Source organism: Argopecten irradians, chromosome 2 (assembly GCF_041381155.1).
Source record: "Argopecten irradians isolate NY chromosome 2, Ai_NY, whole genome shotgun sequence".
In the NCBI taxonomy this organism is placed as follows: domain Eukaryota; kingdom Metazoa; phylum Mollusca; class Bivalvia; order Pectinida; family Pectinidae; genus Argopecten; species Argopecten irradians.
The window spans coordinates 7,382,274-7,402,337 of record NC_091135.1 but is presented as its reverse complement, the minus strand read 5'-3'; the positions used below and the strand labels follow the sequence as shown (position 1 = coordinate 7,402,337).

The following is a 20,064-nucleotide window of genomic DNA, read 5'->3' as shown; positions in this document are numbered from 1 at the left end:
AAATAGAAACAGTATTTTTTAATAACTTCAAGTCGACCTTAAAACTTTCCAGGAGTGTTAGGATACTTGTACATGTATCTCTCCCTTAAACTTGTCAATTTCTCTGCCGTTATTTGACACCTACCATGGAAATAACGATAAGGAAAAGGGACATTAAGGAATATAGGATGGAAATGAAGGCTCACCACTGTCCAGGTAAGGAAAATAAAGAATTGAGAACTATCATTATTTCTATCACATAGCGTGTAGCTGTATTCTCTTGCTTCTTGTCATGTTCCATAGGTTATTCTATCGACATGGCTAGTGATTATAGCGTATTTGTATTTAAAACAAAATATCGTCAAAATGCTATGATTTAAAATTGAATTTCAAGATCGTGGTCATCTGCACGTGTTGAAACCGCAACCGTAATCCAATAACTGATACCTCGCCTCCCCTCATCGGTGACCATGGCAACCGATTGCTACGTTAATTTAAAAAGAAATAGGACTAATTACATGCTCACCAACGATAAATTTAACATGATGTTTCGTTTGTAACCATGATAACCGAATCATCTGTCTCTTAAAATGAGCTCCTTTCTTTTTGTTGTCGTTTATTGATACGCTCATTCAACAAAAAGATCATTTTAAGCTCATTTTAAGAGACAGGTGATTCGGTATATTGAGAACCCATCTTCGATACTCCAAGGGTTCCGATCACTTACCATCTCTACACCCCTGGACTATCTCATAGTTAAACTGAAGGCAGCTCAGGGGAACAAATCACAGGCCTACAAAATATTTCTTTGAAGATTACAGAGAGAGTGACGCCCTTTTTCAAAGCAACACTGTCAACCATAGTGTACCGTTACACGGCCCTTTTGATATACATCAAATGACTAAATTATCTGTTCTGTTCTGTTGCCTACAATTTTAGAATGAAATAGTTCAGGAGGGTAGAGATCTTTTAAAAGTGATCGGACTCCCTGAGTATCGAGGATGATGAGACCCTTATACATGTACAACTATTTTATCTAAATAGGACAATATCTCAAGTTTGTCTGATCAGAAGCCTCAATTACACTGAATGTTTTCATGGTAACCGTCATTTGGTACATTAGTTGACTTAAATTTGAACAAAATAAATCCATGGACTAACGAGTTATTGGCACTTTTAAAATCCACATCTAAAGGAACTTGGTTACCATGATACCAATTTTCTTCGTCACATACAAAGCCTACTTTCACATCTACACATAATCACAACATTACTATTTTATTAATATCATGCATCTAGAACGTAGTTTAGGACGAGTTGTCCTGACAAGATTTGTAAACAGCATCCATCGTCTAAGTTATTTCAGTATATATAAACGGAGATTGATTTGTGCGGAAAAGATGAAAACAAAATATCTCAATTCTCGTTTTTCGTCTCTTCCAGGCGAAAAGTTGTCATTTCGAGGCAAAAAGACGAAAAGTTGTTGTCATCTGTTTAAAATATGAAATGCCTTCGCCGGGGTTACATAATTTACACGTGCTCCATTATTCCCTCATAACCTCAACAAAATTAAAATCTATTCCTTAATTAAACGCCAATTATTGTTCAAATGATGAGTATCGTTTATGCTGTCGGCGAATAATTATAGACCGTCAAAACAAATTACAATCTCTTACTCTCCAGCAATTTATGCAGCGATTGTACATATCAAACGTAATCTGATGAAGATAAATGTCAATTATCGAAACGTTACAAAAATTTTATTCTATTGTGTTGGGAATGTCTGCCATTGTCAAAATACTGACTAATTATTGAAGAAGTGCAGGGTTATCTACTCCTGTGAGAAAACAATGATTGTATATTACTCCACATCTATCGCCACACGTTATCATTCTGCTGTAAATATGACCCCATAGTTTTACAAATTCAGCTTTAAAAACATTACAATCAATTCTGGACACTGCATGCTAAACTATCAAAATATGTTATATACGGTCTTTACAGACAACAAAAAGAAAACATACAACGCTTCCTTTTGTGAAATTTGTTTTTCTTTATTTCATCATCTTCACTTTGTTTACTGATTCAGACCTATTTGGGGTTCAGTAAACATATGTCCGCAGGAAAATATAAAAAACAAAATTGCTAATGTTTTCACTAAAAACAGTTTAGTCTTGTTTGTTTGTAGCTTAAACTTCTGTATATCTGTATGTCTTTTAATCAAATAAATAGTATAATAGTAAATGAACAGTAACACTTTAAGTGTAGATTTTTGTTCAAAGAAAAATGTATTGTCCCCCCCTTTAATATCGCATCACTCCCATACCATTCTGTTTGAAAGAAGGGGAAATAACTCCTTCATACGTATAACAGTTGTACTTTCTTTGACCCAGTGTGTTGAAGAAGACTTTTTAAAATATGATAATAGATCAACTCATCTAAGGAACTAAAAGCTTTCGTTCCTTTCACTTTATACTCTTTATACCAAAAAAAGAACAATTGTCTAAGAGAATATTTTGAGAAATGGACAAAAAATCCTTTTCTCTGTAATTACTTTTTTTCATCAATTATTGTTAATATTGGGTTTTTTTAGTTGAAAGGATTGTATCAATCATGACAGGAAAACCTCAAAATGGCATGATCGCAGGAAAAACTTTAAATTTAGTGTTGCAGATACCAATATGAAAATCCAGCGCCTAATCATTCAATTTACAAGTGTTTTTAAGAATATTTTTGTATCGTGTGCAAGACATGATATTCTGCATGATTTATGTAGATCACAACAAAACATAACAAAGTTTGTATTGAGATATGCTAAAACACTTGCTTTGAAATATGTCACCAGAATTCAAATGAAATGTTGACAATCTAGAAGATCTCCAATATAATTATTTCTTGGAGATTTATAACACATCACAACCATACCAAATATTTCAATCTCCCTGCATCCAAAAAGGAACAAATTGTTTTCGTACTTAGTAAGTGTAAGCTATATCTAGCTATTCTGATTTTTTTTAAACACCATATTTGTTTTATTCACAAAAACAAATATTCGGAAATGTTAAGGTAAGGAGCAAATTAATTTCTTTGGCTGAAATTATGAAGTAAAATAAATTCAACTGTACAAAATAATATTTTCTGCCAAAATACCTTCCTACAGAAAATATTCAGGAATTTTTGTCTTTCAGTTAGGTCCTTAAGACTATGCCATATTCAGAAGCATTTTCCTAGCACTATCAATAAAAAATACTTCATAAAAAACCAGTATATCTAAATTAAACCTTTCAGATGGTAATATCATTTACATAAAATTCACTATGAAAAATCCAAAGTGTTGGAGACCTTTTTTTAGTTTACAGAACGTAAACGGTATGGACTGCATGCTAACCATTTAATTTGCCAGTGTTCAATTGTTGTCAGATTCAAATATATCCCAGTGATCATTGATATTACAATTTAACATACAGAATCAGAATGATCATATAAGATAGATAGAATAATTAGAAGCAGCTGGACCGCAGCAAAGGAAAGGAATTTTCATTTCAGTACATGATTGTTATTAAACGACAAGTTCAGCAAATCATAATCGATCTTGTATTTCAGTTACATTATGACTTGAAAAGGAAAATATAACATTTTCATGAAATTATATGATAATGGTTAATCTTAACAAAACAATTATGGGCATGATTGAAGTAAACGTTCTTTTCCAGATGAATATTAGTAGAGTTCATATGTTCATATACCTTACTTCAATGTAATCACTTTTTTCTTCTTTTGAAGTCTAATTACATTTGGGATGAAAGAAAATTAAACACATATAAACACAATGTCATGATTGGTTTAAAGGGACATTCCTCTGTCTGAAATAATTTCAATGTGAAACAATAAGGCTAAATGGGAAATAAATTTAATATCTCTCATAGCCAAAATTAACATTTTACATCAAAGTCAACTGAAAGTCCTCAAAATTCAAAAATCAACTCTAAGTATGATAACTCACATTTTAATGTCTATGGAACATCCTTTTCCTTCAACCATTTGTATATGAATCTGTTACCTATAGGTCTTATAACATGTATTAAATTAGCTTTCTCATATTCTGTATAAAATTTCAACACTCTTAAGTTCTGACAAAGAAATGTCCCTTAAGGAAAATTTGTTTCAAAAACAAAGAAGGTCTTTCTAGAATTTTCATGTAATAATTTCCATATTTATGAATAAACAAATGATAATGTAACTAAAACTTCCGTCTAAAATCAATTACAATGCACAGGTAAACTTTGAAGACAATCAAAATCATCAAGTGATTTCATCAACCAATTCAAAAGTTGAAATCTATAGATACAGTGCTGTTTGGTACGCTCAACGTACTAACACTTATATATTTTTTTCAACAGCACATAATTGTTTTAAACAGACATTGCTTATTTCATACAGAAACACAGAAATACACAACTTTGAAAAACGAAAAGTACAAACATTTCACAGAGTCTATTTTCTTTAGCCGTTATACAGAAGGGAAAAATTTCTCACATTTACAATGTGCATAGTATAGAAATTAAGAAAAAGAAATTAAATGAGTGTTCTTAAAATCTGCATTCTTTTTAATATGTAGCAATTAATAAGAAACAAATGATGACAAATCCAGTAACTCAAGGAGTACATTTTTACATTATTTGACCATTATTTGTCTATTTGTGAGAAAATTCTTCTCTAAGGATTTGGTCTGTACAATATTAAATCTATTTGGCGATTTCATATTTTCACCCAAACAAAAATGTATGAATGGATATAAATGAAACACAGTGGTGCTTTACGAACAGGTTCCTATTTCCCCCCATTTTTCCAATTCCAGTTTTGGAACTCATTTGTCTGTTAATTAAGTTTTTTCCATGATCATGAGCTCAAAAACAGGTAAAAAAGAAAGTATAAAATATTGAAAATAACTTAAAGCTTAGAAAACTATCTATTTTCTTCACCCTATTAAAAGAGCTGTATATTTACTCGAATTAAATTTAAATGATTAATCATTAAATGGTTTTTGTCTGTTGCGTTGTAAACACTACGACACAATAGCAGAAAAGTTTAACGCATTAGCAGAATTTTTTTTAGAGTTTGTCATAATTACATAACGTTAAATGTTCATTTTTGAACTGAAAAGGATATTCAAGGACAGTTTCCCTTTCAAAGTCTATAAATTTTTGTGGACTATGTTCATATTTGTTTTGTTTATATGACCAAGAGCGACCAATTTTCATCTAAAAAAACAACCGTTAAAAACATTACAGATAGACAAAGAGAGAAAAATCTATCTGAATTATTGACAATCTTGAACTCATAACTATTTGCTCCATATGTTTTATGTGTATGTACTTGTATTTGGCCGAGACTTGGTTTCAATATAAACGTCTAGAAAAATAAATAGTTCTCGAAATTAAATAGAAAAATTCAGAAATGACTTTTGACAAAAAAGTCTTTGTCACGGCTTTTCATATTTCATCCATGATTTAGAGGCTGTATTGAAGTTTTGACCGCTCCTTTATATCCTGGCTGAGGCTCTTCATGAAGACACCGGTGAGGCTGACGAGGGGGACACTGACTTGCGTGATTCTGTTTTCTGTCCCTCCTCTGATATATGATGCTTATGAACCTAAAAAAAATTTTTTACTTACACCTTCTTGCTCTTATTGATTTTTGTAAATTTCAAAGTTTCGCTTCTACATGTACAGCTTCTCTTGGTTTTTTTTTTTTTTTTTGTTACTGTTCTCTCTCCCTCCCTCCCTTCTCTCAAGGAAAGTTTGTCTTAATTTTAAGTAAAATACATATTTTGATATGTCTTATTATTAAATGCAGAAAAATTGTGGTTTGTTAATAGATCTCAAATGCTACTTTTTAGGGTAAAGATGGTTTCAAATTTTATGCAAAAGTTTGTGTGCTTGTATTTTCTCAACCCTTTCTCATTTCTGCAAAAGCTTGGTAAAGAAATACTAGCCACTGAAGAATAGATTATGAAATTAAATCTTATTAAAATTAATTACTAAAAAATAAAATAATTCTTTTTTGGAGAGATAGGCCATACTGAATGATATTTATAAGGAATAACCTCAGTAAAGTTATTTATAATATTTCTTTTAACATTACATTTTTACCTGTCCTATATGACAAATTCTGAGGAGAGAATTTTTTTTAAATTTTGTCAATTACATCTAATCTTTTAAGGAACCAGCATATGCTGCTATCACCAATTGATGCCGAGCTTCTGCCATGTATTATTTACTGCAGTCAGCAGGATAATGGTTAATGAAAGAAACCTTACATCTATATATTCATCAGTGTACTTACAATTTTTTTCACATGAGTTAACAACTGTCCTTCTTTGCCTCTGCAGTCGTCCACACTATAGGGAGGCCGTATTGATACCTCTCCCATTACAATGATATTCTTACCCTCCCATCTAGAATCATTTAGTCTGCAACCAAAACAAATCCTTTATCATATATACATTGTAATTGGATTAATAAAATGCAAAAATACCTAATAATGTACCTAATAATGTTTAATTAATTTGTTCGGGACTATTGTGTTTACTGTTTCTCTCAAACTTGCCTATTTAGACAATAGACAATTCGCCGGAAACCATAAACTTGCTATATCCCTCAACCCCATACTTAATCTGTATAATAAAAATTTTTTTTGAATGAAGTAATAATCATACACTAAATAGATTGTTTTGTATCTATTAAATCTATGAAGATGGCTGTCACAATGGAATTAATCACAACTACCACTTACGTTTTCACAATGGAATTGAACACTTTCTGTCCATCAGCACTCACTCCGATTCCAACATAGTTTACTTTCTGCTTTTTAGCCTCCAGATTTTCCCTCAATCGGGATGTGATCTGCAAGATATATAATTACAATATATATATATAAAATATAAACTGTAACAGGCATATAAGATTACAAATACAGTGCAACAGAATGGTCAGTGTGAGTGTTATAGAGGTTTGATACTGTGTAACTGTATTAACCTGGTTTATAGACAGGACATTCTCATTGCAACAACAAATTAATAAACATATTTTTATGATTTTATGCATAGTAAGTCAACTTGAGTAATATCTCAAACTGGATATAAAAAGTCCAGACAATCTTTTATCCTCGACCTAAAATTGAAGGCCATGGTAGTCATCTTTGGAAACATCGCAACATCCTAAGAATAATAACTGATTAAACAAGAATTTTTGAAGTAATGGTAATTGTAGATATACAGCAACATTTAGTGACAAAATACAGTCAAAATGGAAGAGACCATCAAAAACATTTAGACTCAAATCAGGTACATATGTGTTGTGTGTGCCAACAAAGATACTAATCAACACCTCACCCAGTCATATATTATACATGTACTGACAACGGACAAACCAGCCATCCCACTCTCTTATTGCTGATCTCTAATGATAAGCAGGAGCAGAAACTATCATTTTCATACACTATGGTGATCATGAACTTGAAGAATATAAAATAAACCTTTCACAAACCTTCTGTAAATTAAGACTGCTCAATGCTGGGGCAGGTTCATCAGACTCCTGAATGACTTTAATGTCACTCACATATGCCAAGTTCACCATTCGGATGTCATGGAGGTTGTGTTTTCCACTTGCTGCTAAAGTTTCTGTGCAGGGTCAAGGAAGTCACTAACTATTCATGTTTCAGAGATAAAAGAGAATGAAATCACTGATAAAGTATTGAATACAAAGTGGTGGGCTTACTGAATCTTCAACATGGACAAGAAAGAGGAAGTGTATAAGGACTGATCTAGATTAACGAAAAATAAATATGTGGATATAACGTTACACATACGTATATACATGTCCAGTATAAATTGTCTAAACCCCATGTCACATTATGTATATATGGCCAGTATTACCAGGTTTTGGGATTATAAATGATGTTATGATACTATAAATTTAGAAGAACAAGAGACCAAAGGGCCTTAATTATAACAGTTATATGACTTTCTAGGCAAGAGTCATATAGCTATAGGGACTTAATTAGATATGGTGTCATGGTAGCCATATTTGATTTGGGATCAACCAAAGATGTAACAACACTTTGTCAAGATCATATCAGGATCATTTCATGCACATTTCATCATTTCATGCATGTTTCAGCCAAATTACACCGGTGTAACTTCAAAAGAAGTTCAAAATGTGTTTTCAAGATGACGGCTGTGGTGGTCATCTTGGATTTCGGATTGACCCGTAAAAAAATAACACCACTTGGTGGGGACCATGTCAGGATCATTTCATGCAAGTTTCAGCCAAATCGCACCTATGGAACATGAGAAGAAGTTCAAAATGTGTTTTTAAGATGGATTTTGAGGTGGCCACTTTGGATTTCGTATCAACCTGAAAAGTAAAAACACTCAGTTCAGACTATGTCAGGATCATTTCATGCAAGTTTCTGCTAAATCACACAAGAAGAACTTGAAAAGAAGTTCGAAAATGTGTTTTCGATGTGGTAGCTGTGGCAACCTTGGATTTCAGATGAACCCAAAAAATAACAACACTGACTTGTTCGGAACCATGTCAGGATCATTTCATTTAAGTTTCAGCTAAATCGTACAGGTAGAACTTGACAAGATGTTCAAAATATGTATTCAAGATGGCGACTGTGGCGGCCACCTTGGATTTCTGATCAACCCGAAAAATAACAAAATTTGGTCGGGACCATGCCAGGATCATTTCATGCAAGTAACAGCTAACTCGCACAGATCGTTATGGTTCGTACGGATGCAAATACTAAAGATGAAATAAAATGCTATCATTGGCTTATAAAAGTTTCATAAAAGCGAAATTTGATATTTTGATGCAATTTAATATGATAACGATGCGGATTGAAGAAGCACGCCCTCTATTTCTAAAAACAGAAACTATTCATTCGAGCACATATTTAGTAATCAGGATAATTAAATTCACCAATCAGTCCACGAACAAACAATATTGCGTACATAATAAATATAACTATAGTATTGAAAACATGTATCTGACATTTCGACAGTCGTTTGTTTTGCATCCCGGTTCGAATTCGTGCGTGTTGTCATTCGAAGACCCATAATTGGCTGTGCTGTGTACACAGCAAAGGATACTGATTGCAAGCATTTTTGTTCCTTCGTCAAAAGCGAGTACTTCTCCTTGTATTTTCTGGTTATAGCATGTCGTACAGCTCACAATACTTCCTATACTGAAGTATTCGCCGTCCTGTGCCATCTCGATCTTCATTTTTCGCTGGACAGCCTTTTTTACGTACGTGTGCTGCACCTTCAATTAAGTACAGTTTTGATTGGCTGATAAGCGTTTCTTATGCAGTGATACGCTACAAACTGTTTCCTATCTTTGTTAAAATATGTTAACGTTTGTAATATAATAACAAAAATATTTGTTTTACCAAAGGTATTAATCAATTTATTGTTTTAGACAAGATTTATATTTTCTAAAGTATCAAATAAGGAAATCAGTGATGATATTTTTTGTTATGATTAACCTGAATAATCGTACGTGATTGCTGGAGGAAGTAAAAGATTAACGCCTTTTGCTTTATCACTCACTGTCACGTGCTAAATGTCAGATCGCGACCATCGTACACGTGTAATTTCGGAAAATGGGGGATATGTCAGAAACTAGGTCTACATGATTTTGTGTGTTAGCACTTAGGCATAATTGAATTTATGAAGTATATCGTATGAAATTTGTTGAGAATTTAGTTGGTGATGACGCGATAAGAGAGATAACTCGTTGTTCGTTACCTTCGTACATTATATTGCACATGTTCATTATTGTATAGTTGCAATGTATTGTATAGGCCTATTTTGCAAATTGCAATTTACTGCAGGCCTAACGTACAGAACCTGATAAGTTAAATGAACAGTTGAAAATCCAGAGAAAAAAGTTTAAACAGAGGTTTCCTTACAAATAACTGTTGTTCCTCACATTTAATTGTTAGACTCGAATTAGAATATTTTTCAATAATGAAAAGGTGCGTATGTCGTGGTCCTTTCAAAACCGTAAAAAAACACCTAAATTTTAAAGAGTTTTCTCCTCTATAAAACACGCCTAGTTATTGGATACAACGAGTTTATGTGTTATCATAATATTTACATTTTAATGTATTTTCTTCTATATGACTGTTAAAAAATCTAAATTTTCAAGTTTTTTTTTACACTCTGACACAATTAGATTAAAAATTAGAATTCTTTATAGTACTTACATCGGGTTTACAATAAGGATTACGAATCCTTGCATTAGATAAATTATTACATAAATGTAGCATTGAAAAAAAACCCGACTGAAATTTTAAGTTTGCGATACATACCGATTTTTACGAGAAAAAAAAATCAACAAAGATAATATAATTTTTGAATTGATTTTTGTCATTTTCTGTGTTAAAAGTTGTGCTTAATTCTACCATTTAGTCATCTTGCGTACTAGACACAAAGTCACACTAAGTTATCTATATGACATTAACCTTTCTATTAGAGTATACGTGTATGTGCATTTACTCATCTTCCAACATTATGCAAGCAATCCCGTAAACGTTGCTTATTATGATTTCATTGTCAAATGTTTTGGAAAACTGCTTACGGTGCTTTGCGAATAATAGTATATATTGTTATGTATGACACTAAATACATGTAGTTATGAGATAAGGGAGATAACTCCTATAGCTTTTTTTATCAATACATCCTTTAAAGGTCATGTCATTAATCTAGGTTATAGAACTTCCTAGAATATAATCATGTATAAACAAATGTGTTTGTAAACATGTTGATTTTAAGTAGAGATCTAGAATGATCTATTTCCAGAAAGTTATGTGTGTTTACTTGTTTACTGTTTTTAGTTACATATTTCTAGAAGTAGAAGGTTCTCCAATATTCTTGAATTAGGGTTAAGCTATATATACTCCAGCTGCCCAAGGCTAATCAGAACTGTAATGAGACCTGTAATAAGACATATCAAGAATTGTACAGCGCCATATAAGATTCTATTGGGAGAGCTATTGTGACTTTATCTGTGGATTATTACAACACTTTGTGTGGATTTATTCATATTGCCTGGAACTTTACAAATCATCTGTGGACATTCAATTTTCCTTGTGGATTTGTGATTATTGTTAATTTGAAACCTGGAAGGATCAAGGATTGTACCAGGACATTCGCATACAGATAAGTAACACTTTAAATCATCGTACTAGTCTTGTACCACCACCAATTACTTTAGATATCGTAAACCATCTCTGTATAATATTGTATATATAATTAAATTGTGTTTTGAATTTAGCTGCTGGTTTCTCCTTTCTGTTATTCGTTCATGTAACAGAAATTGGGGGCTCGTCCGGGATCGATATTCAATTTGTGAAATCTAACTTTGAAAAATTAATTAAGAAATTTTCAAAATTTGTGTACAAACTTTGAGTTTACATTTGAAACCAACAGCTAGATAAATATGACTACTATGCAGGTAGAACAGTTTGTTAAAGCGCCATCCCTGGAAGTTCTTTTGCAAGTTAGTAAGAAGGATTTACTGTTATTGGGTAAACATTTAGGCCTTACTATCAAAACTAATTTGAGGAAAGCTGAAATTAGGAATGTAATTATAAGATATTTTGTTGACAATGGCAAATTTGACTCTAGTGCATTAGATAGTATAGAGGAAACAGTCACTTCAGAAATCCAAATTAGACAAATGGAACTTGAACATGAAATGAAAATGAAACAAATAGAGAATGAAATGAAAATGAAACAAATAGAGAAAGAAATGAGAGAAAGAGAAATAGAAAAGGAGTTAAGAGAAAAAGAAATAGACAAAGAAAGAGAGTTAAGAGAAAAAGAAATGGAAAGAAAATTAAAAGAAAAAGAGATCGAGAGAGATCAGATGTTAGAACTAGAGAAGCAGAAAATTCAAGCTGAAACAGAACTTAGAATTAAAGAATTAGAGCTAGCTTCTCAAGACGGTTCAAGTAATCCAACTTTTAGGGGTTTACAAGGAAACAGAGGTTTTGATGTCAGTAGAAATATTAGGTTAGTTCCTCCTTTTCAAGAGAAAGAAGTTGACAAGTATTTTCTACATTTTGAGAAAATAGCTGATAGTATGAAATGGCCTGAAGATAAGCTTACAATGCTTCTTCAGAGTGTCTTGATTGGTAAAGCTAGAGACATTTATTCTTCTTTATCTGTTGATGATATTTCAAATTACCAAGTAGTCAAGAAAGCTATTTTGAAAGCTTATGAGTTAGTTCCTGAGGCTTATCGCCAGAAATTTCGAAACTCGAGAAAGAGAGATGAACAAACTCATGTAGAATTTGCCAGAGAAAAGGAACAATTATTTAATAGGTGGTGTGATTCTAAAGAAATTGATGAGGATTTCGGTAAATTGAGGCAATTATTGTTGATAGAGGAGTTTAAACGTTGTGTCCACATAAACATAAAAACTCATTTAGATGAGAGAAAAGTTGAAACACTTAGTGAAGCAGCTACAATGGCTGATGATTACGCTCTCACCCACAAAGGCTCATTTGTTAAAAACAGTTCTCAAGACAAAAACAGTACCACAGGTACTAGTAAATTTGGTCAGCCTAGGAACCCAACCTTTAGTGGCCCTTCCAACGACAAACCTAAATTAGGTGATAAAACTAAGTCTGCTTCTAAAACAGATGATAGGGTAGGTGTGGGGTCTCCTTCTGGTCCTGTTTGTAATTACTGCAAGAAAGTAGGGCATACTATGTCTGAATGTTATTCTCTCCAGCGTAAGGAGCAAAGGCGTAAACAGTCAGTTCCTTCTGTGTTAGCTATGTCAAAGCCTAGTCAGAAACTTAGTGATATTGTGGAAGATTCTAAAGTGTCTGTTGAGATTAAGAGCTCAGAGTCTGATAGCGTCTTGGAGAAGTACTCTCCCTTCATTTCTGAAGGTTTTGTTTCACTTACTAGTGATATTACCAACTTGAAACCTGTGAAGATTTTGCGAGATACTGGGGCTTCTCATTCTTTGATATTAGATGGCGTAGTGCCTTTGTCTGAGGAGACCTCATCTGGTAGTAGTGTTTTGCTTCAAGGTGTAGAGTTAGGTTTTGTTAATGTGCCTCTCCATTGTGTTTATTTAAAGTCAGACTTGGTTACTGGGCCTGTCAACCATTGGTGTTAGACCGGAACTTCCCATAGAGGGCGTGTCGCTCATTTTAGGCAATGACTTGGCTGGAGAGAAAGTTAGGGTAGATCCCTTAGTGTCCAGTATTCCAGATAAAACAGATGATGCTGAGTCTATTCAACAGGAATTTCCTGGTATTTTCCCTTCTTGTGCTGTAACTCGTTCAATGAGTAAGAAGGTTTCTGATGTTGCAGTAGTTGAGGATCATTATAGTCCAGGGTTAGGTGACACTTTCTTGGCTCATGATATAGAGGATGTCGGGAGCAAGTGTGATCTTTTGAGCAATCCTGTAGACTTTGATAGTGATAGAGTTGTTCCTAACAAGGGTACTTCTTTGTCTGACATGATGAGTAAATCATCTTTGTCTAGAGAGGAGCTTATAGTAGAACAGGAGAAAGATCCTGAAATCTCCTTATTGTGTAATCGGGCTTTGAGTGAGGAAGAGGCTGAGAAAGTCCCGGTTTGTTACTTCCGTCAGTCAGGTGTGTTGATGCGCAAGTGGCGCCCCCCTGATGTGTCTCCCGAGGAAGACTGGAAAGTTGTCAATCAAATAGTTGTCCCACCGAGGTATAGGCAAGATATTCTGAGTTTGTCTCATGACGTACCTATGGCAGGGCATTTAGGTGTGACCAAGACTTATAACAGGATCTTAGATCACTTCTTTTGGCCCAAGTTGAAACGGGATGTGGCTGATTTTTGTAGGTCTTGTCATACTTGTCAGGTGGTAGGGAAACCTAATCAGAAAATCCCTGTTGCACCTTTGCACCCCATTCCAGCATTTGAGGAACCATTTAGTAGAGTCATTATAGACTGTGTAGGTCCTCTACCCAAAACTAAGTCTGGGAATGAGTATCTTTTAACTATTATGTGTGCTTCCACACGCTTTCCTGAAGCCATTCCACTAAGAAATATTAAGGCCCCTAACATAGTCAAGGCTTTGGTTAAATTCTTTACATTGGTTGGTCTTCCAAAAGCTGTCCAATCGGACCAAGGTTCGAATTTCATGTCTGGTATTTTTCAACAAGTCATGTACCAGCTCCAGATCAAGCAGTATAAGTCTAGTGCTTATCATCCAGAGTCTCAGGGTGCTTTAGAACGTTTTCATCAGACATTGAAGAATATGATGAGATCTTATTGTTTTGAAAACAAAAGAGATTGGGACGAAGGTATACACATGTTGTTGTTTGGCGTTAGAGAATCTGTACAAGAATCTCTTGGTTTCAGTCCATTTGAACTTGTGTTTGGACATACTGTACGTGGTCCTTTGAAAATTTTGAAAGACAAAATTTTGGACGAAGATTCTAAAGTGAATCTCTTAGAGTATGTGTCTAACTTTAAGCAAAGGTTGACAAGGGCATGTGAACTGGCAAAAGAAAATTTGGCCGTTACTCAAACCAAAATGAAAACATGGTATGATAAAGATGCCCGTGCAAGAAGTTTTGATCCAGGTGACAAAATTTTGGCTCTATTACCAATACCGGGTCAGCCTTTGCAAGCTAGATATTTTGGACCTTATATTGTTGAGAAAAAGGTTGATGATGTTAACTACATTGTACAAACTCCAGGGAGGCGCAAGAAAACTCAATTATGTCATGTTAATATGCTTAAGAAATATGTAGATAGAGAAGAGAGCAAGACCTCTCAACCTATTGCTACTTTGGCCTCTGTACCATCACAAAGTGAAAGTACAGCTGATATTTGTAAATTAGACTTAGATGGTGGTGTACAAGATGTAGGTTTAGACTGTAGTGTTAAGTTACGGAATTCAGATGTGCTCGCGAACTTGGACAAGAAACTGTGTCATCTATCAGAAAAGGAACGCAATGAACTGAAAGATTTGATACTTGAGTTTAATCATTTGTTTCCGGATACACCAGGCAAAACAGATGCTATCTATCATGACGTGGATGTAGGCGATGCGCCACCTGTCAAGCAACATCCTTACCGTGTCAATCCTTTGAAAGAAGAACACTTAAAGAAAGAAATTCAATACATGTTGGACAATGATATTATTGAACCAAGCAAAAGTGAATGGAGCTCTCCATGTGTTCTGGTACCAAAGCCAGACAAGACATACCGGTTCTGTACTGACTTCAGAAAAGTAAACTCTGTCAGTAAAACAGACTCTTATCCAATTCCAAGGATTGACTCGTGTATTGACAAAGTTGGCAAAGCCAAGTACGTAAGCAAGTTTGACCTGTTGAAAGGATATTGGCAGGTGCCATTAACAGAAAGAGCTAAAGAAGTGTCGGCATTTGTAACCTCACAAGGTTTGTACCAGTACAAAGTTATGCCGTTTGTATGAAGAATGCCCCGGCAACATTTCAACGTCGTCTTCTTAACAGCGTGATATCAGACCTGGAAGGCTGTGGTGGATACATCGATGACGTCATCAACTACCACGACACGTGGGAAGACCATCTACGCGGGATTCGTGAATTCTTCGAAAGACTCACTACCATGAAATTGACTGTAAACTTATTGAAATGTGAATTTTGTCATGCAACTGTTGAATTTTTAGGCCATGTTGTAGGACAGGGGCAGGTTAAACCTGTTCAGGCCAAAGTAGAATCAATTATAGATTTTCCATCTCCTGGAAGCAAGAGAGAGCTGATGAGATTTCTTGGTATGGCTGGATACTACAGAAAATTTTGTCAAAATTTCTCTGTTATAGCAGCTCCACTTACTGCTTTGTTAAAGAAAAATGTCAAATTTGTTTGGTCAGACGAATGTAAGTCTGCATTTGAGAAATTGAAAGCCATACTATCAAACTCACCAGTTCTGACTGCTCCAGATTTTAATAAACAGTTTAAACTGTTTGTTGACGCCAGTGATGTAGGTGTTGGTGCTGTTTTGATGCAAGAAGGTACTGAACAAATTGACCATCCAATTTGTTATTTCTCGAAAAAGTTTGACAAACACCAGAGAAATTATTCCACCATTGAGAAAGAATGTTTAGCGTTGATTTTGGCCTTGAACCAATTTGATGTGTATCTCTGCACTACAGTTGTGCCTGTGTTGGTCTTCACCGACCACAACCCTTTGACATTCATTGGGAAAATGAAAAACAAAAACCAAAGAATTCTCAGGTGGAGTTTGACTTTGCAAGAATACAATCTTGACATCAAAAATATCAAAGGGAAAGACAATATTCTAGCTGATGCTTTATCAAGGATTTAAATATTACTTGATATGTCAAGAAAGTTTCCTTTTCAAGAAAACTTTCTTTTCTTTAAGGAGGGGTGTGTTATGTATGACACTAAATACATGTAGTTATGAGATAAGGGAGATAACTCCTATAGCTTTTTTTATCAATACATCCTATAAAGGTCATGTCATTAATCTAGGTTATAGAACTTCCTAGAATATAATCATGTATAAACAAATGTGTTTGTAAACATGTTGATTTTAAGTAGAGATCTAGAATGATCTATTTCCAGAAAGTTATGTGTGTTTACTTGTTTACTGTTTTTAGTTAGATATTTCTAGAAGTAGAAGGTTCTCCAATATTCTTGAATTAGGGTTAAGCTATATATACTCCAGCTGCCCAAGGCTAATCAGAACTGTAATGAGACCTGTAATAAGACATATCAAGAATTGTACAGCGCCATATAAGATTCTATTGGGAGAGCTATTGTGACTTTATCTGTGGATTATTACAACACTTTGTGTGGATTTATTCATATTGCCTGGAACTTTACAAATCATCTGTGGACATTCAATTTTCCTTGTGGATTTGTGATTATTGTTAATTTGAAACCTGGAAGGATCAAGGATTATACCAGGACATTCGCATACAGATAAGTAACACTTTAAATCATCGTACTAGTCTTGTACCACCACCAATTACTTTAGATATCGTAAACCATCTCTGTATAATATTGTATATATAATTAAATTGTGTTTTGAATTTAGCTGCTGGTTTCTCCTTTCTGTTATTCGTTCATGTAACAATATATATATATGTTCACCGATTTTTGCCAAGGTATTTAAATGATTTAGATGCGTTTTTTATACAAATAAAGTTTTACCAATAAATAGTTAGATATTTTCCCTTTAATTCACGAATCAACTGTATGGGTGTATATTCTGAAGATTTATCAGAAAACTTGAAAGCCAGAAAATATACTTAATGAATGTGTTACATAGCAATTTGATTAGGTTTAAGATGCTCCACTACCGACCGAGCATAAATGATATTCATCACTTGGTATTTAATCGTGTGCATATATGTCTAAGTAACACAAAAATAAAATTAAAAAAAAAACCCATTATTTTACCTCTGGTGTAGGCGCAATCAGTACTTCATTCCATATAGGATATAGTGCCATGGATTTTTTTCGGGATGCAATTAATTATTTTTCATATCTTTAACTTGAAGTAAAGTTAGAAACTTCTCAATGTTGGTAATGGTGTAAAGTAAGTAACTTTTGTAACTGAAGAAAAACACTAAATGGTCTGCTACTATTTTTGATAGTGAAACTATACTATTTGTCAGCGGTGGGTTATCTTAAAGTATTACTACAGGAGTTAGTTTTATTTGAACAGCAATGAATAATAAACTCTTAAGATAAAGGATGGATCAAATTTGATGTTTTTAAAAGCATATAATTAAGACGTATATAATCAGTAAGTATTATATAGGTATTAATTAATTGGACAATCGGCCACAAATAACCTAAATTCCATTTCAAGCTATTGATAGCGATATACCTTTGTATCTTTAATTTTATTTCAACAATATTTTGTAAATCAAAGGCTCTTGGACTGATAATATTCGTTGTTTTTATCTCGCTGAATTTTGAATTTGAAGTACCGGGAATTTTGAACTTGAAGTATATTTATTTAAGGAATAGATGTTTATTTTGTTGAGGTTATGAGGGAATAATGATAATGGTGCCCGTGTAAATTTTATGTAACCCGGGGTTACATAATTTACACGTGCTCCATTATCATTATACATGTACCCTCATAACCTCAACAAAATAAAAGCCGGGTTACATAAAATTTACACGGGCTCCATTATCATTATTCCCTCATAACCTCAACATCTATTCCTTAAATAAACATAAAAAAGGGTAAGAGTTCCACTATATAGAAGAAGACACTACAAACATACCACAGTCTCCCAAAACAACGCATCGCACGCTTCATACACGCTACACACCGCATACATGGGAGACCGTACTTACATGACCATAGCTGTTAATAGCATGTTAATTTAATAAACCAAACCCAACCAAACAGCTACGATATCTGATGTGTACCTCAAAACCTCTCACTTTTATCTGGAAACATACACATTTCCTCGTAAGTGATCTCTATTTCCTTTCCATGGAAAAATATCTTTTCATAATACCCTGCATCCCAAATTATCGCTACATATGTATACACTAATTTTCATAAAAAAAACCGGACTCTGAAATTTTAACGTTATGTATAAAGGGAGTGGGGCCCGTTGCCGGTATAATGTAACGGGATGGAGTTTAGAATCTTTAGCATGTCTTACTGAGATAGCACTATAAAAAGGACAAGAGTTCACAAGTCAAAGAGACAATACACAAATATACCTCAGCCTCCAGTTACATGTAAGTACCATAATGCCGGCAGGTGAAAATTCAAAAGAATTGTCATATTAGAGCTAAAGTAATACCTGCAATATTGTGTTGAATTCGTTAAATGGCTCTAGGATGGAAGATAGGAACAAATAGTGCATACTCATCTAGAGGGATTCTAATAATATAAGAACGCTAACGGCCTATACATATCCGATGAGTTGCGCATGATTAGACTTCGTCAGGCTTATGTTGTATCTTCTTATATTAGTAGAACTCTTGCTATCCAACAGTACTCTTTAACTGAGCGATATAAACAGCCAGAGACATCGAGCAGCAGAATTCACCTAGTCACACTGAAACAATAGACATACCTACTGTCTTACCATTTATCTTCTTCAAAAACGTTGGAGGTTTAGCATAGCATGTCACTTTTGAAACGTTACGTAATGTCTGACAGACAACAAAACAACGTTCAATGAAATCGACTGGCCAGAGATCATTACCTCTCACATTGTAATAGCACTCTTTATGCTGGGTGCAACGCATAAGCAGAATCGCCAAAATAAGACTGATACAAAATGACATCCACTGCACTGAGCACGACGTCCGTATCCCAGTCCATCTTCAATGTGCTAAGTTTTTCTGAGATTCCACCTAAGCGTTATTCTGCAGGTAAGAACCTCAGCCAGAGAAGGACGAATTGCTTACGTACAACTTTATATAGAAATAATTACTAGTGTACGTACTTATAATGTACCAAGTTAGTACTAAACTAATACGTAATGGGACAAGTGCAAGTACAAAAATGTACAAACTGTATGTACAAAAATCATGAAATGATACTCGGATAAAGAAGTCACATGTCCTTACTGATGTCTGATTAGCATAACGTTAGATAAACAATCATTTTGTCGTTGGAGTTTAAATGTTATGCAATTGTACTGACGACAAAGTGACATTTTGTGTAAGTTATAAAGACTTTAATTCATATTGTTAATGATCTAGTTGAAATGGAGCTAAAATGAAATGTATAACATATGTTTATAATATGAACAGCGTGCAAAGATATTGCCATATAGGGATTGAATGTAAATATAAAGGAATTACAGTATATTGTCGTATGTTTACAAAAAGAAATACATTTAAGTACCTCCTTAAGTATTAATTGAACCGTATACCAAGTAACTAATGAAACAAATAGTGAAATGACAACTTACATTTGCTATCGTGTATTCAATGTGTTAATAGTTGCTGAATGATCCATATGCTTACCCAACTGGTAGGAATATACAATAAAAAAAAATCGAACGGTTGACAAC

The 20,064-nt window shown here is 33.9% G+C and overlaps 1 protein-coding gene across 1 annotated transcript; it reads right to left on the bottom strand.

Moving 5' to 3' along the window:
- Window positions 1–2,012: 2,012 nt before the first annotated feature.
- LOC138314301 (protein LSM12-like) lies at window positions 2,013–9,312 on the bottom strand. The gene is made up of 5 exons (XM_069254571.1): window positions 9,137–9,312; window positions 7,527–7,660; window positions 6,775–6,884; window positions 6,325–6,451; window positions 2,013–5,632 (listed from the first exon to the last, which is right to left on the bottom strand). Exons 1-5 carry the CDS (start codon window positions 9,267–9,269, stop codon window positions 5,543–5,545), a joined length of 594 nt encoding a protein of 197 aa, XP_069110672.1. The 5' UTR covers window positions 9,270–9,312; the 3' UTR covers window positions 2,013–5,542.
- Between the last annotated feature and the right edge of the window lie 10,752 nt (window positions 9,313–20,064).